Consider the following 27,254-nt stretch of genomic DNA (forward strand, 5'->3'; position numbering starts at 1 on the left):
AGCAGCACTTTTTAAAATAGCATTTTGAATTGTAGAAGAACTTGTCTCTGAAATAACCCAGTCTAAACTTGTAATCATGCTTTATGAAATAGCACGTTAGTTTCCATGGCAACTGAACTCAAGTGTAAACTCAAGCTATCTTTGTTAGACCAAAAAGCCAGGGTTAATCCCAAAGTGAGCTGGCTCGCTCACTAGTCCTGGTACAAGGATGTTGTTTCTGGAGAGACACATTGCTGTTGAATTGTTGTTGTTTCCTAAAATGTAAATTATCGTTGCTGTGTTAAATCCCAGAAAACATGAGCAAATAGGACCAAAAGTACTTGCATGGCATTACTTAGCATTTGAAAAGAAGACCACTATCTAACTCAAAAAACGCACACGGAGCACAGTTTTAATATAAATCTGTAAAAATGAGAAGTTTAATGGCAAACATGAAAATGACAGAGTGATTGTATCATTTATAAAAGCAACAACACAAAAATACATGTATCTGTTTATGAAAAAAACGGTACCGTAGCTACCATGTTCGTGAAACAGGTTTCCTCTGGATATCAAATTATTTGTCAGTGCACTCCAAATGTCTTGATCTGAAACTTCTTTCCCTAAAGACATTAGAAAAGGAGGTGATCGTAACCCTGCTTCTTTGAACAAGACAACAGCAACAACAACAACAAAACTGACAAATAATAATCACAGCCTTTAAGAATGACATTTCAAACCACAATCTTGACATTAAATTGCACTTCAAAATACTGGTCGGGTGAATAAATATTTGTAGTACCTTTCTATATCCATTTTGGTAATACAGTACATTAACACAGCAATAGTATATCAGAGCTGTCAAAGGGGTTCATAAGGAAACGGATTAAAACTTTGTCTATTTTCATTCCAGCTGCTTTTGCATATAGTACAGAATTTGCATAATAGCACATAAATAAATTAACACCGATGACATCAAACAAGAGGGTAAAAAAAGATTTACAAAACATACTGCATATTTAACATAGTGTCTATATATATTATTCAGATAATTACATAATAGCGTCATTCAGAAGCAGTGCTGTGTTTTTACAACAGACTGGTTTTCAGACTTTCAGTCTTTTGCACTGTCCCTTCAGATTGTTCCTCCTATCAGAGTTGTGTCTGGGAGGAAGGAGCCTTTTTTTGGCCTTGGGTGGTCTCGGGGTAAACACACCTCTCTGTAACATGTGCGTTTGTGTTTACCTCCAGACGCCTCGTCTCTGTCCCAGGACTCGATGGTTGTAGGACGCCATAGCATCCTTGACTCTTTCTGTGCAATAGGGCGTCTGATCGGCTGCTCCCGGGCGTTCCCCCTAACGCCTCGGGGCCCGGTGGGCTGGCTCGGCTGCTGGGCGACGTCTCTTTGAGAGTATCCTGGCGCTGCAGCAGAGAAAACCTCCCCCTTGGAGCGTCACTTAGTCTCCATGTTGTGCCTGACCCTGCGGGGTTAGCAGTGGCCGCTGTGGGGCTGCTCACCAGGCTGTACAGAGGGAGGAGGGACCTGGGCTGAATCATGTGTATCCCCCCGATGGGAATCAGGTGGCCTGGGGCTCTGCCTGGCTGCTGGGAGTGCAGAGGGAGGTGACTCAGGAGGTTGTGAGCTCCCCGAGGCCGCGTGGGATGTGGGGCGATATGGGTCAGGCCAACCTCACCCACAGACTACAACAAAACAAGATGAAATGAAACCTTAACAGTTCTGCTGGGGAAACTAGGTCACTACAGCAGCAAAATGAACAGGATACAGTAAAGAAAAGACAATCAGGGAGATTTAAAGGGCCAATAAGTATAATTTTTAAAGTGTCATGGCAAGCTATGACCATAGATGACTTAGCCTTCTGTGAAAGTGGTAAAGCAGTGGAAGACATTTTATGTTTGGAGGTTGGAAAGCCTCATTCTCAAGCAATACAAGCACATGCTAATTAATTAATTAAATAATAATAATAATTAGCATGCTGATGTGTTCTATTTTGACTAAATGTTTCTTTTGGGTCTCAGTTTAATTAGCTAGAAGCTGTCTCTGCTGTGTAAGCAGCTGACGCTAACTACAGAGGACCAGACAGTTGATTCAGTCATTACTTAATTCCCTTTCAAAGCGAGACTGTGTAACTTTTGCTAAACCGGGGCCACTGTGGCCACAAGTGGCACTTACAAAATAATGGTAAATTGAATCTCCCTTTATTTCCTGTGATTCTCTTGAGTCAGTTACTTTCAAGAGCGTCTTAAGAGGCCTTGAAAATCTTGTTTTTGCTAACCAGTACCATAACTGTGCACCTTGCTGCAGTGACGCAACAAACCTCTAACTAAAGTGTTCTATTTTACAAGTTGTACACATTTTACAGTTTGTGGTCCAAATGTACCATCTACAGAGTCAGATATTTTGATTCAGCCTGTGCTTTTACTTCTTGTCTATCAATGTAGTTTGCTAACATAAACTGTGGCAATAAAACCGCTGAGTGTATTGAGTTGAGTAAGGGAGTGTTTTATTGCTTTTGAATTCAACATCTGTGTTATTTCTTCTTTCAAAAGTTTCATAGTCTCCCTTTAAAAACTAGCCAAAAACGGCTATTCCAACATGCCTTTAACATTTTACACATGGATTTTACAGCAGAAATGTATAACTTAGAGCCTCGATAATTTATTTTTGAAGCAGATATTGATATAAATCTGTATCTATAAAAATATGATGTTAGTAAATGTATGTATTTTTAACATAACATAGGCAAACAGTTTTGATGATATTCCCTTACACTTTCTTATTAAATTAAATGTGATCAAGATATGTAGCCTACTGGGTGGGACGTTTACAGTTGAAATCAACTTGTTAGTGCTCTCTGGTGGACAAACTACGTGACAGCGTTGTGACCTCAACAATATCTTTTTTTTTTGTACTGCAATACCTTGTTACTAATCAGAGTAGTAGTGATATATCTGTGATAAGTTAATGGGCTGATATCGCTAGTGTAAATTAAGGTATTATTAACAGAATGATGTGCAAAATAATTACGAAATATGCTAAAATATGCATATTAAGAAAATCTATCTGAGAAAGGACATAAAGAAAGCCAAGTGAGGTATATTTTTTTCACAGAAGAAGGTCTACAGACAGTCACGTGTAAATCAAATATTTAGGCATTTAAAAATAACAACCAGTTTACACATATAGCTAACATGTGAACTGAAATGAGTGCAGATGTTAAAAAGCAACCCTTTAGAAAATGTGAGTTAGTACCTACTCCTATGAGACCTCGATTAGTGTGAGGGAGAAGTGGTGAGGTTACTCCATGACATAACCACAAGTTTGGAGTAGTCATGTTTTGATTTGATTTTATTAGCGTAAACTCACCCACGTTGTTTTCGTCGTCGACATGTGGTTCCAATCGTTGGTATTTAACGATCGGCCTGCTTTGGGTTTTATCAGCGGCTACCCAGGGAAAACATGTTGTGCCTATTTGGGAGCTCTCCTGCATTATTTTAAGGTTCGGAGCTGCAGGCTTGGTTTGAGTGAAATAAAACAAGAGAGATGCCTTTCCTTCCTTTTCCAATAAATGTACGACTTTAAAATAACCTCGTATGTACCAGCCTATCTATATTTGTTCTAGATGTTGACTGACTGGGATTAAACTGAGCCACACAAGATTAGCTTTGTGAGCCGAAAGCTGATTTATTTAAAACTGTAGGCTAAACTAACAGAGATGGATCAAGTCACAGGTGAGTGAAGACGGCGGTTTGAACAAAAGCCACGTTTTGACCAGCGGTAATTATACACACGGCAAAAACAGAGCGTCATGGCAGGTTCAGACAGAAAACACAATCCCTGGGTTAGATTAGATGTAACTGTTGAAAATGCTGCAAAAGATGTTATGTCACCATGTCTTTGTGACTCACCAGTCTTGCTGTAGCTGGTAGGTGTCTCGGGTAAATACAGGCTTGAGACTGAGCAGAGGTGTCTGCCAGGGAGCCTGGAGGCCCCGAGGACTCGGTTCCATGGGACTGAACTACTGCAGGAGAAAGACCTCTAACGGGGGAGCCTGGTCTCAGAGCGGAGGTGGAGACATGACAACTGGATGGTGAGAGGGAGGAAGGGGGAGCAGGGGACTGGCGAGGCGTGGGTGACGGTTCCCTCCGTGGAATCAGGGGTCGAGAACTTGGAGAAAGGGAGCCTCCTGAAGACGCCGATGCTGAAGCGTCAAGGCGTCTGCGAGCGAACAGGGCCCTCCTGGCGCTGGCATTGCTCTTCTGGGTAGACTCCTTAGAGGGAAGCGGGACGGACCGGCTGGGTTCGGGCTCCATCGGCTGGCCTCCTGGATGAGGTTTCTCGCTATCAGAGGAGGCGGCGTGAGAGCTTTCAGGAGCCTCGGACCTGCTGTCTTCATCACGTCTGTCGTCCTCTTCCTTAGCATTGACTTCCTCATCATGTCTTTTCCCCTGATCAGAGTACTGATGATCTATTTGTTTATCTTCACAGACACCTAAGACAGGTAAAGAAAAACTTTTTCATTTTCACATTTTCTTTGTATAACTTTCTCTCCAGGTTTCTTGCGCTAACAACAAACTCCGTTCTGTAGTTAAAACAATTCAATATCAAGTCATCTATTCTACATAAAACTCTCTTCCTAAAAAGATCTCTTCCTAGTTTTGGCAATTTCTTTTGCCCCATCAAGCACAAATATTTTACTTCCAATTAAATTTCATATTGTGTTATTTAAGTCTTAACTTTCCTAACTGCACCAGTGTATGGAGATGTCCAGGAATGAATATGACTATGAGTACAGGCACAGGTGGGGTGTGTTGTGGCCAGTTAGTACCAGCCGAGTACATATTGTCCCTGGGTGTAACGTATAAGAGCCTCTCCCATGTTTCTCATGGCAAATATACATATCTTCCATCTTGATATGCTGCTAACCAATGTTTACATTTCTCTTCAAACAAATGTGAAATGTTGAAGCTCAACCACAAAATGGATCCCTTTTTGTGGACAAAATCCTCAGCAAAGTGAACGTCAAATTTACTATTAATACTTTTTTCTGAAAAGGAATAAAATAAGGTCCAGTGTTTCCCACAGGATATTAATAGACTATGGTGGGTGGGCCTTGAAACCCTCTCACCGGCGGGGTCCGGGGGCATGGACCGTCAGAAAATTTTGTACAATTTAAAGTTAAATGCATTAATTTGGTGCAGAATTAAGAGGCTATCTATGAAGAACTTGGTACGCTTGTAAACAACAATTTGATCATAAACCCATTGTATAGCTATAAATGGTGATGAAACAGCAACAAAAGTCAAGAATTTTTTTTAATGTTTTCCCAAAAACCCTAAATCAAAGAATAGAAGATAGAATAAGTAATTTCCCTAACATTTTATTGTTGTTTTTTTCTTTTATTGGACACATGTAATATGTTTAACACTTTCTGTGAATATAATCCAATTAATCTTATTTCCATGCTGTATAGACACCTTTTTTTGAAAACCGGGTGTTGTGTGAATCCTCGTGCTAAATTCATTAAGTCCAACCAGAGTCCGAACTTGATAAATAATGTTGTATGTGGTTCTCGTACGGTGTAACATGAAGACGTCACAGCCTCTCCTCAGGTAGGACTCTCATACTGCAACACTCGTCTTTGTAAAGAGACAAAGGATAAAGTCCCTAACATGTCTGTCAGCTCGCACTGGTCCGTTTCAGTAGATTTACCATAAATGCTTAAATACGTTTGCACTCCAAATGTAGGCGCGGCTAGCTTAATCGCCTTCTCACAGACGAGTGACAGAAACAGGCCGGTAACGTTACCGTAGTTACCTCAAAAGAAAAGTGGTTGTCTCGAGTCGGAGGCCAACGTGTTTGAGCTTACAGTAGCGTGGAGCAGCGCCTACAACGTTAGAGGTCGGTAATATATTATGAGATGTAAAAATATTTTCCGGTTCATTTTGAAACTATGGCGGAGCAAATTAGACCGGCCGCTATGGTCTCGTTAATTAATGGGAAACACTGAGGTCTTTGGAGAGATCAGAAATGTTCCTTAGCTGCCAAGCCTTTGAGCGGGCGTGACACTGTACATGTCTGAGTGACATCTGAGCCATCAAGGCCACCAAGGCACAATGTAAACATATAGCAGGTGTAACTACATGAAGACATAATTTAATTTAATAACACTTTGGCGAAATAGTACATTCTGTGTTAACTAGTTACAGCTAACAGCTAGCGCAGCCAGCTTACTGTGTGTTGCAGCAGCAGCTTGATGCTTCTGTGGTGAAAATCTTTAAGAGATCTGATGTCAGTTTACCAGTACAATGATGCAGATTATTAAATTATTACCTTTTTTTTATTCTCCACAAACCCTTAGTAAACCAGCTGATTTTTAGTATTTTGGTCTGGAAGCTGATATATCAACATTAATTAAGATAAAACTTTTTTACCCAACTATATAATATATATTTTATTAATGATATACTTGAATAATCAGCTTGTTTCACAGTAATAAGCTCATGTCACGGAAACTAGACTGTATGTAAAAGTGTAACTAACCACATGAGTCTCCCACTGTGGGTCTACTTTGCTTTTAGAAATTTTGTTGACCACGACCACTTCTGTTATAATATCATGATGTTATTGAAACATAATAAAACATTTACCAAAGCTGACCCCTAATAGTGGAAGATTCGGTGCAGGACTTGACGATTCTGATTCGACTATGTAAATCCAGGGACAGCCCTAACCCAGTAAGCAACAGCCGTCATTTCACCGTCTAGGTAGACCTAATTTAGTCCGGCTATGAGTAACCCACTTCTAGCCGCAATAACTTTACATGTGGTTACATGACGTTATTGCCAAAATAACTTGCAATGTGTATGATATTCCATCATTTAAGCAAGGTCTACAGTGATTACAAAGTTTTTTGTTTCATTTCTTACACATGATTTACGCGCAGCCTGTGCGTAGACACGATTTAGCTCATAGACAGACCGGCTATTTGTAGTTCACTTTAAGTCAAAAAAGTCAAAAATGATAAAAAGTGTGTTTTTCCCCTGGCAGCACGTGAGATAGCTGATATCCCATTATTTTTGCAATGTCAATAATATCAACAAGATATTAAATGCATGTATTTGGTCTATTCTTGGGCTGTGGTTAGACGTCTATTAACTTTTCACTGACAGCCCAAATTCAACCTTGTTTTAGCCTAGACCCATTTTCACCATCTAATACAGGTATATATGTATATATATATATATGTTCAATGGTGGTCTAAATGATGACTAGACTAGTCTTGGGCTATGTTTAGATGTCTACCAAACTTTCACTGACAGCCCAAATTCAGACCTGTTTTAGCCTAGATGTCTGGGCTCTGTTTAGACGTCTATTGGACGTCTTTTAACCGTGAAATTGCTTGCTGGGAAGGGCCTGTGTCCACCAAAGCCTTTTTTTGCCAGCTGAAAACGCCTAGCAGGGAGCGCTAGGGTGCGTTTTGGAGGCGCAGTGTTTTTTTTTTTTTCGAGACGCTGTGGTTGCTATGAGCAAGTAGGGTAGCCTACTTAATTTTACTGAATGTAAAAATATCACCACAAAGTACGTAGGCCTACTTGCTGTGGCCCTTGCTCGGCATGAAGAGAAGGCTGAAAAATGAGAGCACAGACTCTCAGTACGTGGGTTCATGAGATTTTGCGGGTAAGGAAACACCTCGGCGAGTAGGTTCATCGTTTCGTTCAAGATCGTATGTGCTCGGTGCGGTGTTTGTCCCGCCCCCCCTCTACTGTGATTGGACAGCTGGGTAAAAAGTGACAGTGGCGAGCGCAGCGTTTTTCCCAAAGTTGAACATTTTCAACTCTCGGCGACCGGAAAAAGACGCCCAGCCTCGTCACACTGCCGGCGTTTTTACCAGCTAGTAAAAACACGGCGCTCCCATTGGAATGAATTGAAAAAAGACGCTGGCGTCAGAAAAAAACACCTTGGTGGACACGGGGCCTAACAATTACCAACACATTCTGACCAGTCACCATGACTACAACAGTATGACTGCTGACAGCTGATCCTGGTGCTGTATGGGCGGAGAAGTTATCTAATTAGCTATGCTATGTAAATATTAGAGGTGCTCCGATCAGGACCTTTTCATGCAGAATTATACATTATACTGTATTTAATTAGTCCTAAAAACATTGTATTAAGTATTAAAATTAACAGATGATAAAGTATCATGAAATGACAACTGTTAATTTTATTGCCAGGAAACATGGGTAACTAATTTCACTCCCTCTGTGTAAGAGACTTAAACCATAGCAGCCTTTGCCTGGTTACTGCGAACATCTTATAGCTTCACAAATAGCTTTCCAGTGGAATAAACTACAAAAACAGAGCAAACAGCATTTATAAATTTACTTCAACTATAAAAACTGCAACAAAAAAGGCTGTAGCCACAATATTTAGGAGATTAAGGAGCACAGACATCATGAGCCGATGATAAACTCTGAAATAGCCGCTTTTTGTTCTGGAAAGCTTTGGCAGGCTTTAGGGGGTAGAGAGAGGAGAAGAGAGAGGGAGAGTGGGCTACAGAGGAGTCAACTATCATCTGTGAAATTTTAAAATAAGGGAAATTTAAATAAATAAAAGTACAATGTTAATTCCACATTATACTGGGGGTATTAGCTGACATCCACACGACTACAGGCACAGGTTTACAATGAATATGATCTCAGTCCACAGCAGTGGTGTAGCTGCGTATCAGAGTTGATCTCTGTCTATTAAAACGACTAAAAACACAGATCTAGTTGGCCGTTCACGTACTCTGGGGATGCGCGTGCCGGTGTAGCCTCAACATGAAGCAGATGGTCTGAAAGTAACACGGGAGTACAGAGAGGCTGTGGCAGCGGAAAACAGACTCGGAGTCGTTGCAAAGTGAATACGGCGAGATGCACAGTACAAGTGTTATATTTGAATAAAAATACTGAAACTAAAACTGTCAGTAGCATTGTTTTTTTGCTTTGCATGACTGATAAGACCGAATCAGAAAGCCAAATGTGAGCGTCCGTGTCATCGTTTTATGAAGTCCTCCATTCTTTCCCACCGGGTCAGCGGCGTTTTCAAACAAACATCTTCAGATTCGCCTTTGTAATCTGGACGGAGGTGGGAACGTAGAAAAAGGTCTCCCTCATAAAACGAAAACGGAGAGAGAAGCAGTCAGCTGATTGAGTGACGCCTCTCTTTACATCAGTAAACTCACAGTGAAAGATCAGTCTCTCTCTCTCTGCCTGATGAGCTGTGGGTCAAGACAATTAAACTCTGGTAGCAGGTGGCGTGGGCGTGAGATGAGCACGACCGCGACAGTTTCACATGATTGCTCTTGCTTGTTGCTCCGCTTGTCTGATTGCAGCTCAACCCTCATGTAAATGATTAACTGGGATCATCAATCGCTTCCTGTCTAAAAAAGGACTTTCTGATTGGCCTTTTTAGAGACCACCGATCAAACTAGTTGAAGCCATTATCGTCCGATTACGATCGGAGCACCCTTAGTAAATATTGGTCGATGCTGTAGAGAAGAAAGTTTCTCAGAGTTGTAGTTAGCTTTGTAACCTTTTGTTTGGTTGCTCGCAGTTAATGTGATATAAAAACTAATATGGGTGCTAATGGTAAGCTAATTTGGCAAAATCAGGACATGTAATTTTACAAATCAGATCTGTTTTTATCGGTCAAAAACATGCACCTAAAAATTCAGTGACCGTGTTTTAATAATATTTTTAGCATAACAAAAAGAGCAAAATAATGGTTATTAGTATATTCAATCCAAAAATATCAGCACTGGCACTCAAGCAAAAATGAACAACATAACATACCTTCTGCCTCAGATCTCAGGTGGTCAGTGAGGTTTCCTGTAAAAGACAAAAGAAAGGCTGAGCTCACACTGGATGCACAGTGAACATAGCCGTAACAAACTACTATCTTTTTTTTTTACATCATTGTCTATCCTTACCTTTGGCTTTGAGTGAAACGCAGTTGTATGGCGGGGATTCTGTGATGCGATGGGTGCACTTTTGCAGCACACTGGTATTTTTAAGGAGGAATCCACAGTCCTCACTTTGACACTTCCTTCCACCTCCACCATGAATGATAGCATACTTCTCATTTGATCTGTAGGTGTGAAGAGAGCAAGAGGTTTCAGTTTCGTCCTCAGAGCATTTCCATGTCAGTTGTCTATTGATGCTGCTCCTCTCAGGATGATAGTCACAATCAATATGAGTGTAACAGAAGCTGACAGATAGGCTGCGGGCCCTTCAGCACCTGTAAGCAGCTTTTTAGTGCCTGTATTTATCCAGTGTAAGTACGCTATCTGTTAGGCCTCTACTACACAGGGAGCTCACACTGTGGCAGCTGGGCGCGGGGTCCACCCCTCCATGTACACTGAGGGTCCCTCAGCGAGGCACCCACTTCAGCTTCAACAGAGCAGCTTTCATAAGCCAAAACCAGACCACCACCCCCCCCGGCCCCCTCCCACTGCCTTAGAACCCAGCTCACACCTCACACCACCACCGAGTCCAAACAAGGGGGAGCCTACAATGTGGCCCAAGGTCCGGGTTTTGGTGCAGCCAGCCAATAAAAACAGGCCAGAGAGGGAGGGAAACCCTGGCCCAGACCAGCTGCTGCTCCAAATAAAAATGAAAAAACACATAAAATGAAAACACATTCCCATGTCAAACAATGGTTCTGATTATAATCGGCTGTTTTTTCTTCTATTTTCACTACAGGCCTCACTGCTGGATAACCTCTGCACATATCATAAACGGTGGCTTTTACAGTGCTGAGAAACCTTCAAGTTAATGAAAGTGAAACACTCTCATGCAGCACATATTTACACCCAAGATTTGAGTCCAGGTGCCCTTACCATCCCCCCCATGCCAACAAGAAATAATGGCACTGCTGGACTACCTCGCTACCTCAGTTTTGTCTTTTTGTCCCCCAGAAAGACTGAACCGACAGGGAAGGAGAAAGCGAGCAGGCGTGAGGATGACTCACTCTTTTAGGAAGGCTGTGATGAGCGTCAACATGAGTCACACCAGGGATTTGTTCACAGACACACTCCCAAACCAAAACGAGACACACAGATGGCACATGCCAGATCTGCACTCCCCTGCATCAAAGCAGTTTTCATTTCTGATGGGTATCAGAAGTACTGAGCGTGTCAGGTTTAGGGACAATACACAGCAAAGTGTCCTGAACCCTGATGCTGGGACAAAAAAACACAGCAGAGTGGCATCATGTCCTACATAAGGACACCTCAGGTCTGTAACAGTGCTATGTATTGGTGCTATGGTTTCTCTCATTTTAATATACCATTTAATAAACTTTATTGTAAACTGATTTAGAACAGTGGTAAAGCTGTTGGATGTTTATTTAAGGTGTCCTGCAATGCAGTTGTAATGACACCTGCTAGCCAATCAGAAACAATTACTTTCAATGGCAATGACATCTGCCCATTACAGAAAGCAAAAGCTGCTTCGATGTTCATATGTGCACCTGACTATTGCTTTAGGTCAGACTTCACAAATTGTTAACCCATCCCATGCTTTATTCCATTCCATATGCCAGGCTCCCTTTAATGACTAATGCGATGTATGCACTGTATGTACTGTCTATTTTCTACCCATTCCTTTGGTGTCAGTCTAAGAGAATAAAACGTGCTGCCGCTCCATGTGAATGGCTGTGATGGTTGGTGTAAATGAATCTCTGCAGGAGCAAAGGAAGCTAAGTAGTTTCCTGGCTTCAGCCCCTCAACAGACGGGCTCTGTTGGTGCAGACAGCCAAGCCTTAGCCTCTCCAACAAGGCGGACAGACAACAGTTTCCACAACATACCACAATATGTAAAGCAAGCCCTCAACACTAATGAGGTACATAAGTAATGAGGTACATCAGACTGAAAGCTGTAAATCTATACAATATGTCAACTTGATGCATCTTACACAGTGCTAAGCCGTCGTAGGTTCATACTCACCCTCTCTCAGAGGTCCAAACTTCGGGAGGTTGTTTATTTCTGGAGCATGACTGTACTTCCTCCTCCTCCTCCTCCTCCTCCTCCTCCTTCTCTTCCTTCCTCTCATCTTTTCTGTTTGGCAAGTTGTCATCTGCTGACTGCTGTCCCTTCCCTCTTCTCTCAAGGTCTCTACAGTACGACTCGCTGTTGTAGACCTACACTCGAAAAAGACACGGGCAAATTCACCAACTCTGCTCCAGCATGCCCAGGGAGACAAAAATTGGGAATTCACATTGAACGTTGTGTTTAATAGCATTTGTTAAAGCAACAATGTTTTTTTTCTTTTGGGTGTCATTGTAAAGACTTTTGTACTCAGGTCATCAACATATATTTTTTTAGCAAAGTGTGAGCAAAGCAAACTTTTTAGGGATAGAGGCTAACTAATTGCCACCCTTTGCCACACCTCATACTCTATGCTAATATGCTAACCTACCGAGCATGCCAGGAAGACCCATGGATCAATTTAACCTTGGTAATGGCTCTACAAGATTCCTTAACTTTGGACACCTACCATTTAATTGTTGTATCTCAGTTTCAAATGTGACTCACACCCTTTCTTGGCTGTATAGTGTATCATTTACCCTCTCCCAGACTGAAATTCTCTTGTGGTGGTCAATTTTTACATACAGTGCATCTTACAGATTTACAGGACAGTTGTAATCAGTGGTTAGTGTTGTAATTACCTCCGTGGAGTATGGTCTTTTGTTGTCCTCGTGCTCCATTGACTCAGCCGTCCTGTCTGACATGGGGGATATGGTGTAGATGGAGGGACTGAGCCTCTGCTTACAGTGCAGCAGAGAGAGAGCTGTCTTGCTGGAAAGGCCAGGTGGGTTGGGGTCATAGCCGCTAGTGGACCAAGATGAATACACTGAGGGCCTCTGTTCATCCAGAGTAGAAGGGTTTGGTTTAATGTAGTTCAAATAGCACCAGCTATTACAGGTGCTGGACAGCAGACTGGGGAACGACGGTTCAACATGTGTGTTGGAAGAACAAACACTGGGTAGACATGACTGATTCTCCCCTTTGATTTCCTGATTGCAGGTGTCCACCAATGCCTTGTCCACAAATGCCACCTCCCTCTCCTCTTCTTCTTTGACTCGTTTCTGTTGCTGCTGTGACTCAGGGGGGATCTCTATGCTGTTTGAAGGGGAAAGCATGCGCTTGTTGCCCCCAGAGCCTGATATCCTCAGGCCATTGTCAGACCACAACTGAAGGTCTGGATTTGTGTTCCAATCCTTTCTGTTTTGAGCTGTTGGAATACCTACATTGTGTGAAACAGCATCAACCTTCTCCTGGAGCCCCTGGGAGGTGGACTGAGATAATGTGGTGTATATGGCACATGCTAGGGTCAGGGTGTCTGTTTGGAGACGCACTGCTACTGCCGGAGATGTGACTGGGGTTAGTAATTCCAGACTAGTAGTGATGTGAGGGACAGAGTGCTTGATCTGGGACTGACTCACTCGAACCTCTGAATAATCATTATGTAGTAAGGGAATCTCTAGCTTTAGCCCTGTAGACATGGGGAGGTAGCGAGCTCTGGCGGCCCCTGATGGTCCATGTGGAGTATAGGGCTGTGGTGCTTGAGGAGGGGGCTGCCCTGTGTGGATGTGTGAGACCTCTTCTTTTACAGGATCTGCAGATGGGCAGTGAGTAAGGGAGGGTTCTGTGCTGCCTGTTAACTGAATGTTTTGACTGAGTTTCCACTGAGAGAAGATCTCTTTGCATTGTAATTTCACTGGATTATGCAAGACTGTGTCACCTGATAAAGGAGGAGTAGGGGACTTACTGCAGTACACAGCAGTTGGGTTTGCATGAGAAGATGTGCTGACATGTTCAGGACTACGGCCCGCTATGGCACATTGCTCCTCCTCCTCCTCATCTGGATCTCTGATAGCAGTGTGTCTCATGAGGAGACATTTTCTTCTTTCCCTCCAGCCAACTGCAGAGCGCTCAGGGGACAAACAACTGTAGTCAAAAGACTTGCTGCGGGTCTCAGCCATTAGGACACTTGGTTGTGGGTCATGAGGCGCCTGCTCAGATGCTGAGCGCCTCATCTCTCTGTGCTGATGCACCCCAGGCACAGTCAACATGTGAGGAGCTCTTGATCTTCTCAGTGGTGTTGATGTTGCTATTTCCATGTCTGGCCTATTTGACTCTTCAAAGGATGTGGAACGACTGGATGCATAAGATGCACAACTGTCCTGACTAGGGCTGCGGGGAAGGGAGATGGAGTCATAACTAGATTCTCCGGAGGACTGGGCAACCTCAGCTAGACGTAAGCGCTTCTTCTTTGGAGGAAGCTTTTCAATAGGGAGCTGGGCCAGAGAGGGGCTTCTCTGTGGCCACTGAAATTCATCAGGTTTCTCTGAATGTTTTGCTGTGGAGGCTGGCTCTATCGAGGTGCTCATGTTGGAATCCTCTGTGACCAGTATTTCTGGAACAAGCACACTGTGTTGGCGGACCAGCTTTCGGGTTGTTAGTTTTGTCGACTGTTGCTGGGGTTGTTTCTGAGGCACCAGTTGATATTCTTCATCAGGTGGAGAGTTTCTTGTTGCCTCAGTGCTTTGATTCTCACTGCACAAAGATTCTTGTTTTTCAAATGAACTAGTATGTTGAATTACTGAACAGGTTTGCAGTGTAGGTCTCCTGGGGCCCTCATAAGCTGCATTGTTTTCATCTTTACACTGTCCTGACAAAAGGTCAGAGGGTAATGAAGGAGAAGACGGGTCATCAAATTCAAAACTCTCCTCTTTCCTTCTCTTGCGCACTGCTGAAGCTCCTGCTCTGACTGCATGGTTAATTAACTGTGAGCACTCCATTTGACTAATTACCACCTCATTTCTGGGATGATGTGCTAAGCACAAGCTTTGCTTGTGTTTCTTATAACCTTCCCAATCTTTGCATCCAGTGCCACAGGCCTCACACTCATATGGCTGAGGTTGACTTTGCTTGTGGTCAGGCACAGTGGTTACGCTGTCAAGGTAAAATGAATGAGAAACCTCATGTTCCTCTTTTGTAAGTTCGGCACCAAGTGGGATTTCAATAGCTGGCTGACGTCGTAGCATCCCATAACGACGGGATGCCTGCGTTTCGGAAGGCTGTCGTTCATCAAAGGACTGACTTAGACGGAATTTACTGGGGCCAACGCCGGAGGCGTCAAATGAACTAGCTGCAGATGGCATTGAGTGACTTCTCACCAGAGGGGCCGTGGATGTTTGGCCAGCTGGCTGCTCCACGTTTAGCGATGGATGATGAAATTTTTCACATGGAACTCCCATGGTGATAGAGCCACTGTTTTTATAGCCCAGATCTCCAGCTTTAGGGCTATGAATAAGCGGCTCTTTCACAGATGAACTTTTTTGAGATTCTGAACTATTCTTTCTGGAGAGTGAGAATCTCCTTGGTTTAACACTGTCGATTTTACTGGTGTCCACCACCGCCTCGTTGATAGTTATGAGTTTGGTGATATGGTCAATGACCTGCTTCTTGGGGACTGTAAACGGGATGCTTTTGTCCTCTGGACCAGAGGGCTGCTGGTTATGATGCCGAGACATCCTCTGCAGGTGTCCGAGACGTCCATACTTTCCCAGGATGATCTCAGCATAGCTTTTGGCACTTGTATTTGGGGGGCTGTCCTGTGATTGCTCAGTGCTCTCAGAACGAGAGAAATAGCCAGATTCTGTGCTGCCTTTACTCCCTAAAATTAGAGATGAGGTCTTTTCATCAGATAAATCTCGAGGACCATGTTTTCCTCTACTCAGACGCAGAGCCAGTCTCTTTTTCACTGCGTAGGAGTCATCGTTTCCTCCAGTGCAATCTTTGGCCCTGTCTGTTTCATGACTTTTGATTGAGGCTTCACTGCCTTGTCTTTCTGTATGGGAAGATGCTGATCGCTGTCTACTTTCATCTTCTGACTCAGTGACTTGCTCCTCTAAAGATTTCGGCTCCCCAAGTACCAGACCTGCCTTCACCCTGTGTGTATGTGATTTGCGATGTTTGTACAGGTTACTCTTGGTCTTAAAAGAGAAGCCACATGGGGCACAGGGATAGGGTCTTTCACCTGTGTGGGAGCGAATATGTTTCTGTAGGACACTAGGCTTTGCACATGCACGACCACAGTAAGTGCAGACATATTTGCCTGGTCTCTGCGGCTTACGCTCGCGTTTCTGTTTTGGGGTTCCCTCCTGCGTTTCTGGTTTAGACTGGGTGGTGCCACCTACGGAGGAAGGTAGGACTCCCGGGGATAAACTAGAAGCTGTAGTTGGTTTTGTTGTCTCATGTTTGTGTTCCGGCGATGTATTCGAGTCAATGCTCTGCCGCTGGTGCCTGAGACGTTTACGCTCAGGATGCGGTCTTCTGGACTGTTTGGCCTGCTTTTGTGTGCCATGGGGCTTCGGGGAGCCAGTTTGCTGTTGCTGACGGGGCTTGGAGGGAGACTTACGTGGGCCTCTATGAGGAGACTCTAGTTGACAAAGCTCTTGACCTCCGGACTGCTCCCCAGTCGACAGGCGACTATGCAAGGCCTCCATAAAATGGGAGGAAAGCCTCAGGTAGACAAGTGGGATATGTCTGCCTGAGCCAGGCTACGGAGTTCCAGCCAAATCATTAACTGACTAATGACTTTAATGTGAGTGAAACCTATCAAATTATATCCACTTTTGTTGACTGTCAGGCTTCATATTTTTCACTTGTTTTGCTGATACTATATTGCTTAACTGCAGAATGTTGTCATCAAATGTAGAACGGCGGCATCAAAGAATGCAGCTGTGATATATCATGTGCTGTGGAGGAAGTCCTCTGCCATGCCGACCTAAAGAATGCCATCATGAAGAACTCAGCCAGTCTTGCTGCTACACACTCCGATGCTCAGTTGACTCAGCTGAATATATGATCCTTTGCAAGGTCTTCTCAACATAAAGATCTGTGAAGAGAGACAACTCACATAGAATAGTGCATACAATTCAACACAATCAATTTAATTCAATTCAACCCTCTGACCCTCCGCTTGTCAAATCTGGCTTTTTATGTTTCATGTGTTACATAATCAATGTATGTGTCATAACATACCACTTTGACTGTCCCTTGGCTGTTCAATACTTTTAAATTAGAATGGTTTATGTAATATTTTTCCATCAAAATATATCAACATGCAGCATGTCAAAAATATTGATTCCCAGAGAGAGGCAATATGTCCAATGACTGTGACAGGAACATTCCAATAACTGCATGATTTGAATTTGTCAATGATTTCTAATCAGCCATGCATTACTTATTTCAAAGCAGTGGAAAACAATATTTAGCGTTACATATCCCACCCACTCCCGTAAAATGAGTCAGATCTTTCTGCTGCAAGATAGAGCAAATACAAAATACTACACAAAGAAGAGTTTGTCATTTTCACTAGGCAAGAGCCTCGCCATGGTTGAGGAGTTACTCATATTAAAGTGTGTTGCCATGAAATCACTTTTTTCTTAATGAAATCGCCTTGCTTGAAGTTTTCTTTGCAAAATTTATTAGTGGGATTAACTCATTGACTGTGGCATGTGAACCTGCAGCATGTCTCAACATGCTCTAATTAATGCTGCATATTTGACATGCTATGTTTTCCAGTATCAGACCACACTTCCTTGAAAATCAGGATCATCAGACAGTGCCACAGTACAGAGCGCTTGTGAATGGCTCTGCCTGTTTCATTACTTTATAGCATATGGATCATGGATCATTTCATCTGATTATCTGTGCTTTTAGATACTTTGAAGTCCAAGCCAAATGAAGACAACGGATAGCTGTGAGTGAATACACAAGGTGAATCAGTGGACATACTGAAAAAATCTCCCAATGTTTTTTTGTGCCAGCACACTGAAACAGTAAACAAGGCATCCCACGCACTGACCAGCTGGTTTCTACACCCACATTCTGGTGGAAGACGGCAAAGATGCTGGATTATATCCAAATTACTGATAACAGGTTGATAACCATCTTTGGCTTAACTTGTGGGAAGAGTATACATGCCAGTAGTGGGTGAATATTGAATCAAGATTACTTTTCTTTATATTATATCAGTACTGTGCAGAAGACCATTCAGATGTCGTGGGCCTAAATCTCTTGCAGTGAGACTAGTAAGTGCTAAATGTAGGTCAGACAGGTAGTGGGACTGGATAAAGAGCTTTTGCAGCAGTCTTCCAGTCATCTTGCTGAAAATAACGCCTCAGAGTTCAGACTGTGAGACGTTCAGAGCACCTGCAGACTCTGCATGAGGGTGACGATGACTAGAGTGAAATACATTTCAGATGGAGCACTTTGCAGTACAGAAGTGGCAACTAAAACCAAATGGCATTTTTTAAAAGCATGCATCTACTCAGTTACACTTGCACGTGTCACACTTATTCCAGAGCTAACTGGAGACTGTTCATTTGCACCTCTCATGGTGCAAATGAACCTAGAAGGCAGTTTCGTTTTCACGTCAGCCCTTCTCTCCACACGAATCCTGTTGGTTCTCAGCCTCTGTGATTTTCTGCTAGAAAACACACGTCTAGGTGTCATTTTCTCAGTGTTAAAGTCACACAGCTGTTTGATGGGGCAAACACTGCACATTTAGTAGAAACTGAATATCAACGTCCTGCAGAAATCAACACATCCCCTTAAAGGGGAACTCCACAGTGTTTCAATAAGCCATACCAGTGAGTCAGGGTGCACAATACCAAGTTCATGGAACTGGCACACCTTATTGCAAGGTACAAAAAAAAAAAAATATACTGTATTTAGTGCAATTCCCAAAAAATCTGTAAACGACAATTTATAATGACACAATATAAAAGTAATCTCTGATGTTTGTCTACTGGTTACAGTGTACATATTTGCAGTGTGAGCATACAGTTCTGTAGGACTCTGCAGAGTATACTCAAAATCTGCAGGTACTGAAACAGATCACCTCAAGTAAAAAAAACAAAACTCTCTTATATCAGTTTGTGAAATGCTGCGTCCATTCACACACCACGCTGAAAGAGAATATTGTATAATGGCTTTTTAAAAATCTTGTCAATTTCCTCTTCTCACACTAATGGGCACCCAGCGGTGGTTCCTATGGTAACGGCCCTAAACCATGTGGTAGCAGATGGAAGGAGAGCTGGAGGGCTAAATTTATCTTCCAGCATCCTCACCGACTACAGAGAGAGGGAGAGAGCGAGGCAGGCGAAGGTGCCTCCCTCCTAGAAGCTACGGCTTTTTGAGGAGAGAACGCTACACATCTCAAAAGAAAATCAATACTTTGGGAGTCTTGAAGTCATACCACACTGATACTCCTCCAGAAAGGAAAGTGCATACTGTACACGGGGATGGCAAAGAATACTGGACCAGTCTCCATCAAATACTAAGCTACATTATTATAAACAAGTCAACCACATAAACAATTTTAAACCCTTCTTTTTTTCCTATTAAGCTTGTTCTAAAAAAGATTCTATGTGAAAACAGTACAGTATTCCAAAAGGCAAATACAACAGATTTATTTGTAATAATATGTATGCTGGCTTGAATAAGCGATTACTAAAATCAGGATCCAACTAAAACAATGACAATCAAAGCATCAGCATGTGGAGGCAAAAAGTAGGTATTTCATTTTATGATGAAACACAATGAAAACGGCATGCTAATCTGGACTTAATTCACTGTCATCTTAAATCATCATTTTGCAGACTCATCTGAACTAAGTGACACCGTGAGTGCCCTCATCTGTTGACCACAGCGTCAGCTGAGCATTAGCAATGCTGTCAAGTCAGAAAGCGCAGCTTCATCTGCAGCCTGATAGCGGCGCTCTCTAGGGACGGAGGAGAGCCCTCTGGGAGTCAGTGCATATACAACCATTCCTCTGTGTGCGTGTGTGTGTTTGGTGTGTGTGTGAATCTCGGGAGCGCTCCCTAGTCCACAGAAGGACATGCCAAGCATAGGAGGGTTGCATGAACAACACAGGGAGCTCATTCACTCCCAGGCTGAGCTGTGAGCATTAATACATACACAGCCCACGAACCACTCACTATATGCACTCTCCCTCTCCTTGATTCACACACAGACACACAGATACACACACACAGACACACACACACACAGCAGAAGCTGCGCTGTCTGAATATGTTTCAAACAGCAAAAATTTTCAATTCAAATGTCTGTTTGCTCAGAGTATGATTCCACAAATGAGTCTTGTTTCTTTCCACCACTCACTGATGAAGCAGCCTCTTGCAATAACAAAGACATGAATGGAGAAAATCCCCCGGTCCTCACATCACGTCACTCACATCACCTCACACACATATCAAAATCACAGCAGATGACGAAAAGGATATCAACGGCTTTTTTCTCTCTCTCTTTACCTGGTAGCAGGTGGTGTTGTCCTCCGATTGTGAATGAGTGGAAACGGGAGAGCAGAGAGAGCCAGAGAGAGGTGAAGGGAAGGAGAGAGAGAGTGAGAGAAAGGATGAATGAGAGTGACGGTGGGAGTGAGAGGGGTAATCGAGTCTCCGCTCTACGTGCACTGGGCTAACAAACAGGTAGCTGAGTATATCATGCGTATGAATGAGGAGGAGGGGACACTCTCTCCCTGTCTCTCTCTACCCTGTCTCTCTCTACCACTTTCATACCCCCCCCCCCCCCAGAGTGTTTCTCTTTCAGGTCAAAGTGAAGTAGCAGCTCCTTATTTGGAAGTTGACGTAAGCTTGTGTTTCTTTTGGCAGCAGTCTCGGGCAGCACAGCTGGCAAAGCGGTGAGAGGTAGCGGGGCAGGGTGAGTGGACGGTGTTTTAATTTGACTGGGAGTGGGGGTGGCGGGGGTTACTTTATATTTTTAAAACACAATTTCTCCATTCAGGTCTCATTTTCCAGGATAGGCGGCTATTGCGATTCCTGCTGCATTTTGAGAAAACCCTGGAAAATTTGAAAACATATAAGGACCCGCGTGGAGAAAAAAAAAAGGCACAGGGATTCAGTTTTTAAGAGCAGCTCTGGAGAATGTCCACACACCACAGCACAGCGCTCATGCTCCAGCCAGGGGTCCGGCTGAAACGGGTCCAGGCAGCTCTGACATCACTCTCCGCTCTTCTTTGCCATGGTCCCCCCCTCTGCCAACTGAATTTTTTTCAGCTGGCTGAAAGACATGTGGAGCATTGAGGGAATACCAGCCGGTGGGATGAAGGCAGGCGGTCAGCCGCTCATCTGGCCGGGCGTGAAAAGGGGAAGTTGAGAGGGGAGTGGAAGAGAGCCCAGGTTGTCCATCCTGAACCAAGCAACAGAGAGCACTTGTGACTAGGGCTCCAAATTTGAAAGTGGCATATGACGCCCAGCTCTGATGGTAAAAAATCTGGATTAAGGCTGCTGATAGCCAGATTTTGACCAATACCTGACCCTAAAAGTCACCCCTGAGGCAGCTCTTTTAACAGTCACTTCGTCACCATCTTGTTGGATATAATTTCAAAAAGTTGTTATGCTGGGCTGAAACAAAATGTGACAAAGTGCAATGAAAACAGAATATATATAACGCATTCCTTGAAGCATGTGGCTTAAATGTCCAATAAAGCTTCTACTCCCCTGGAGAAATGAAAAATTGTGGCATATTTTAATACATGAAACACACATGAATGCCATATTTTCATCACGTTTTCCACATTACTTTGATTCAGTTTTCATTCATCTCCTAATATGTGCATTTTTTTTGGCCGCTTTTATTGCGATTGCAATAAATTTGGATGGAAACCTCGCCTTCCTAAAATATCCTGTGTTCATTGCTAGACTGCATTTAAGGTCCAACTCCCCAAAAACTAATCCGGCATTCATGCCAGTATGAAAGAGCAGCAAGAATGGAGGCTTGCGTGTTCTTTATCCAAACTAGTTAAATAGAAATAAGTATATGCTGAATTAATTGTGTTGGAATTTTACTGGGATGTAACTGCCATCGATGGATGCTTTGCAGTAACTTTGCCACTTGTTTCTGCCTGTGGAAAATATTGTAGCTATCAGAAATTCTTGATATTTCCTACTTGGAATCGCTCGGAGGCTAACAGAGTCTGTACGGTATGACATAAAGGCGGCATGCACTATCCAGCTTCACGACTGCAGCCAACACAACAACCAGCTGTGGCTAATATTGTAGCAAGACACAGTAATATTTACAATAAGTGTTCCTGCATTAGTTAGAGTTAGTTGCTAATTTTACACTAGCTACTGGCCACAACAAGTTAAGAATGGCTACTTTTGTGTTGCAGGGAAAGTGGAAATATGAATGCTCCCTTTATATGTTAGCAGCTAATGTCATACTAGCTTCTTTTAGCAATCACAGCATGTTACAGGGTTTTTCCTGCATAGAGAAATTTTTGACGCCCCCCAGAGAGGTTTTAGCGTAGTGTTGTAGTCAAGACCGCCCAAACCAAGACCAAGTCAAGACCAAGACCAGAGTTTATCGAGACCAAGACAAGACCAAGACTTTTAGGGGCTGAGAGAAGTCGAAAACAAGACCAAGGGAGGGTGAGACCGAGTCAAGACCAAGACCAGTTCCCTGCATTGCATGGCATTCAATAAAATGTGGAACAAGATCATAGGTACTTCTCAAAGTGATCGGAAAGATCCACATTCCCATTAAAACACCCACACACAAACACTAAGAGCTGAAATCAACGTAAGCATCGTGGGGAGGGGTGACAGTTGTTAACGGGAACAACACATGTTTAATTAGGGTTATTAGTTGCATTTGAAACAATAAGTTTTACTTCCAATCAAAGTTAGGATGTTAACAAATCAGACAATGCAAAAGCAATTTATTGATATTCCCAAAGTTATGGTCTTGACTGGTCTTGAAATAAGATCCCGAGTCCTCAATGTCAGAGACCGAGACAAGACCGAGTAGAAATGCAGTCGAGACCGAGACGAGACCAAGACCGGTCTCGAGTACTACAACACTATTTTAGCGAGTGCCAAAGGAAAATCACCAGCGCTAAAATGATCAGAATTGGAAACAAACTTTCAAATCTTTTCCAAATGTGTTTTAATAGCCATTTATCAAACAACTGTTGAGCAAGCAGAACATCAACTTAAATACGACGTGTGGACTTCCAGCAGTCACCTCTCCTCTCATCCACAGCCGCTGTATTTTACACATGCAGCTGGCGCTGGATTAATTGAGCGCCTAAGTCACACGCTTCTGCTTCCGGCCCATGGGACCTTACTTCGGAAAAAAAAAAGCACGGTAGTCAATGGCGAGAGAGAACTTATCTTTTTATCCTGTTAGAATTGAGCCCTGAATTACACACATGATGTTGGTCAATTTGAAATTAATTTTGCAAGTCAAGAAAGTCGCAGTTTGTCATAGAACAGTAAAGTTACATGTCGTTTTGTGCAAAACCTGTTCAATGAACTACATCTCTCGTCTCGCACAATATACGTCGGCAACATGTTAGCGCGGTAATGCTAGCTAACATTCATTGCTTTCTTGCTACTAGCAAGATAACTTATATAATCATCAGGTGAGATAAATATATCGTATCGGCTATTGAAAAACCCATACTGGTTGAACACTACTCAGCAATTTGGTAGAAACATTTTCTAATCAAAATAAATGATACAGACAAATTTTATCACAATTTAATGCAAGCAGCAGAATGAACACTGTGGTTCATGGCAACACATTTTGAAAGGCAAGGCAGAGGTTACTTTCGTTATTTCTTAGAAATAACATTCCATTTATGAGAAATTACTGTTTATTGAGGCCTAAATCTGCTGAAAATAAAGGTGGTTTTTGGTTATTATTTGAGTATGACATGAAGACTAATATTGGCTCAGTAAATCGGTCTTACTCCACTTGTCAGCCTTTCAGGAGGTGACAGAGCTGCCAGTGTTGTCCCCTTCCACAGGGGAGCTTTGCCTCTGTGCAGCTGGGGCTTGTCTGGATGGCCTTGTCACAGTGTGAACATAAGGCTACCAAACACATTTCCTCAACAGGAATATTTCTTTTTGTTAGGAATGTAGGGTGAGCACGGGATGGAAACAAAAGATAAGGTCTCACAATACTGTCCTCTCTTCGCTAACCGAACACTGAATTCATTTTGTACCTCAAGCTATACAATACATTAACATTTAGCAGTGGCTGAATAGAAATGATGGGCTATTTTTAAAGAAGCAGATATAGAGGGAGAAGCTGCCAAATTTTCAGTTTAGCCACCATTTTATTTGCAGAATAAGGTTTATCCTGCTTTTAAAGCTGACATAAACCTGTGGCTAAGAAGAACGGGTCCTTTAAGTGAAAAAAAGCACACACTAATGCTTTTCTGAAATTGAAAGGGTTTTGTTTATTTTGTAGTTTTTGGATCCTACTTAATCTTTTTATTTACCACTGGCAACAAGGCAAAAGCATTGCATGTAAAAATCATTGTTTATGGAAGGTTACAGTTATAACAGGCCAGACACTTCACGTCTTCCAACACAGCTTTTCAGTAAAGCCTTGTGTTTTCATTTTGGGTAATTTGTAAAAGTGATCTACATTATTATTATTGGTTTGTCATTGGTTTGTCTGACTGAGAAAATAACTGACATCACCTGAATATAGGGGTGCAATGATTTCTTTTAAATCAATTAATCAAACGATTCTTTTTCCGATTTGTCTAGTCAATTACAAAACAAGTAATTTAGTGATTACTGTAAAGATTATTATTATTCAATAAATATAGCAATAAATGTATTGGAAATTAATTTAAAAACTTGTCTCTAAATATTAAAAAAAGTATATATATTTTAGCATAATCCAGAATAATGACAACAGAGGCGTAATTTAAAATCTAATTTCCACATCACTGTTGTATTATGATATTAATAATAATAAGGTCATATTTGTCAGATGCCGTATCAGAAAAATACTGGACCTCAAATTAAAAGAACTGCTTTGACACAGATTAATTTAAACACTTTATGTCCTTTCCCTGAACTGGAGAATCAGTATTTTTAGGGGTGTGACGATACACTTAGCTTAGAAATCTTCAATGACGAAATATATGACTGGAAAAATAGTCTTTTATTCGGCTGAAGTCACAAAATGCATAACAATGTGCATTTGTTCGTGTCTGTCACTCTGTCGGCGTTTATTGTTTGCACCGGGAAGCCAAAATGCTGCCACAAAAACTATTCAAAAGTGGCAGAGGCGTCTTCTATGATAATTTCACAAGATCTCTTCACACCCCTTGTATTTTTTTTAGTAAAAGTACTTGACATAAAACTTGGTTATGCCATGGATTTATCTGATCTCTGAAGTATTGCCCAGTAAGATATTCACTGGCAAAGAAAATAACTGAAACACAGACTCCAACAACAGTCAGTAACATTAGTTCAAGACATTTTCTCACTAACACGTAGCCATTATAGTGAACAGTAATGGTAGTCAAATGTTAGGAGACTCATGGTGTAACAATAGGTTTCCTTAACAGCAGCGGTGCAGAAATGACTTTTAACATGGGGAGGAAATAAATTTGAACTACCACTATAAGAAACACCTTCCTCATGTTGATAATCCTAATCAACAGGAACTGCTCTGCTGTCTTGCTGCCGTCTTGACAAAGTGCACCGGGATGATATCGTTTCACCGGTGTTGGTGTGTAGCAGTTGTACAGATGTCATAAGCCATTTCTAATATGCAAAGCTTACAGAGCACCACATTGTGGGGTCTAAAACACTCCCAAACGTTAGATGATCATATTGGTAAGGCAAGGTTTTTCAGCTGCAGCTTGTTCTCCAGGGGAATCCCTGCTTTGACAGGAAGCAGCACTTCATTGCCACACGCCGACGCACATTATGCATTTTGATGTATATTCGTAATTGATGACATTAATGAGTCGCCCCAGCCCTACCTGAGTATCTCGGCTTGGAAAACGAAAAAAATATTACAGAAAACCTGTTACAAACTAGGGACGTGAAGTCTGAAAAACATGTGCATTTATCACACAGCGATGATCTTACGCAGGGGATTTCAGAGTCCGACACTGTGGGCCTCCCCTCAGACAAAGTCGAGACAACTGACAAATCAAAGACAATAAATGTGTGCTGAATTAACTGTTAGCAGTTCCTGTTTGCAATGTACCCATGGATGTCACCAGAATAATTCTGGAATCATAAGGAGCATGTTTTTTTCTATGATTTCTAAGCAAATTTATAGATGTTTATTTACGATGGACACCAGAGATAATATATCCTTGGAAAGTGTAAGTAACATTGGAAGTGTAAATTACAAATATGATGTGTATCGTGTGTGCTCAGATTTGACTGAGCTGCAGAGAAGAAGACGGTTAAGTACCTTAATTGCCTCTGTGAGCTGTGTGTCATAACCACAGCTGTTGCTGTAACAGGCCAAATCAGTGAACTAAACTACAATAATAAATGTCCTTTTGTTTTTGGAACATCTGCATGCATTTGAGAAACCCACCACAATGAAATATTTTCTCTGCTTAGACGTCAAACGACAAACGACAAAGACTGGTGAATATCTCATGTTAACAAAACGGCCAATGCAAAACCAACACATATATTGGTCCGACCGTGGTTGGTTTGTGGTGGTGTGTCAGCAGCAGCAGCAGCATCTAAGCTTAGGACAGTGCTGGCTCCATCCTGCAGTGCCACAGAGGTAGTTTCTGGGAACTGAGCCACCTGTCAGAGGAGAGAAAACACAGGCAGTGTCCTCCTCAGCATCCCAGCGGTCCAGGGCTTTACATATGGTCCTTAAACACCACCGAAACAGCGGAATCGTCACTGCCACTGCCTCCTACAGTACTGGGTGGTCTTTAGTGAGTCAGCCTGTAGTACTTCATGACCTCTGAAATGCACTATCACAGTCTCTTGGAAATGCGGGATTGCATGTTTGATGTTGAACACGTGTGTGGGAGTGCACACTGTTATTTCAAAGTACAGAAATTAAGAAGGGGGCGTTTGTGTGTGCCTGGCTATGAAAATAACACTATGTCTGAGTCTAGAGCAGGAGTTTTCAAAGTCTGTGGGCCTCCCCTCAGACAAAGCTTGGGAAACAGTGCCCCCTCCGACCACATCTTTAGTTTACTTGGTAAGTTTCGCTCAATTACTGGATGCTTATGGGATCATGATTATATGATCTGATCCCATAGACACTCAACTTTTGAGCCTAAATAGCCTAATATTGCTGTTTGACATAACTTCAGACTACACCAAATACTTTTAAAAAAGTTCTGCCATAAG

At 42.5% G+C, this 27,254-nt stretch overlaps 1 protein-coding gene and 1 long non-coding RNA gene across 6 annotated transcripts in view; one reads left to right on the top strand and one right to left on the bottom strand.

The window, feature by feature from the left end:
* Positions 1 to 402: 402 nt before the first annotated feature.
* The window catches only part of hivep3a (HIVEP zinc finger 3a), a 45,850-nt gene continuing 18,998 nt past the window's right edge, over positions 403 to 27,254 (bottom strand). Inside the window, exons 3-9 of one of the 3 annotated variants that reach the window (XM_046059520.1) lie at positions 12,714 to 16,951; positions 11,992 to 12,185; positions 9,975 to 10,132; positions 9,838 to 9,873; positions 3,907 to 4,490; positions 1,225 to 1,680; positions 403 to 602 (exon numbers count right to left, since the gene is read on the bottom strand). In XM_046059520.1, coding sequence (XP_045915476.1) covers positions 564 to 602; positions 1,225 to 1,680; positions 3,907 to 4,490; positions 9,838 to 9,873; positions 9,975 to 10,132; positions 11,992 to 12,185; positions 12,714 to 16,559 — 5,313 coding nt within the window. In that variant the 5' untranslated portion in view covers positions 16,560 to 16,951 and the 3' untranslated portion in view covers positions 403 to 563. Of the gene's footprint in view, positions 1,681 to 3,906; positions 4,491 to 9,837; positions 9,874 to 9,974; positions 10,133 to 11,991; positions 12,186 to 12,713; positions 16,952 to 20,393; positions 20,504 to 27,254 lie in introns of those variants that run through there. The other 2 variants (XM_046059519.1, XM_046059518.1) reach the window with 2 other exon arrangements.
* On the top strand, positions 4,375 to 11,653 carry LOC123977053. Of its 3 annotated transcripts, none has more exons than XR_006826522.1 (3): positions 4,375 to 4,499; positions 10,747 to 10,873; positions 10,962 to 11,653. It is a non-coding gene; the product is annotated as an uncharacterized LOC123977053 (long non-coding RNA). The 3 variants fall into 3 exon arrangements; XR_006826521.1 differs by lacking the exon at positions 4,375 to 4,499 and adding an exon at positions 5,835 to 5,899; XR_006826523.1 differs by lacking the exon at positions 4,375 to 4,499 and adding an exon at positions 7,655 to 7,678.

This window comes from Micropterus dolomieu, linkage group LG09, assembly GCF_021292245.1.
Source record: "Micropterus dolomieu isolate WLL.071019.BEF.003 ecotype Adirondacks linkage group LG09, ASM2129224v1, whole genome shotgun sequence".
NCBI lineage: Eukaryota > Metazoa > Chordata > Actinopteri > Centrarchiformes > Centrarchidae > Micropterus > Micropterus dolomieu.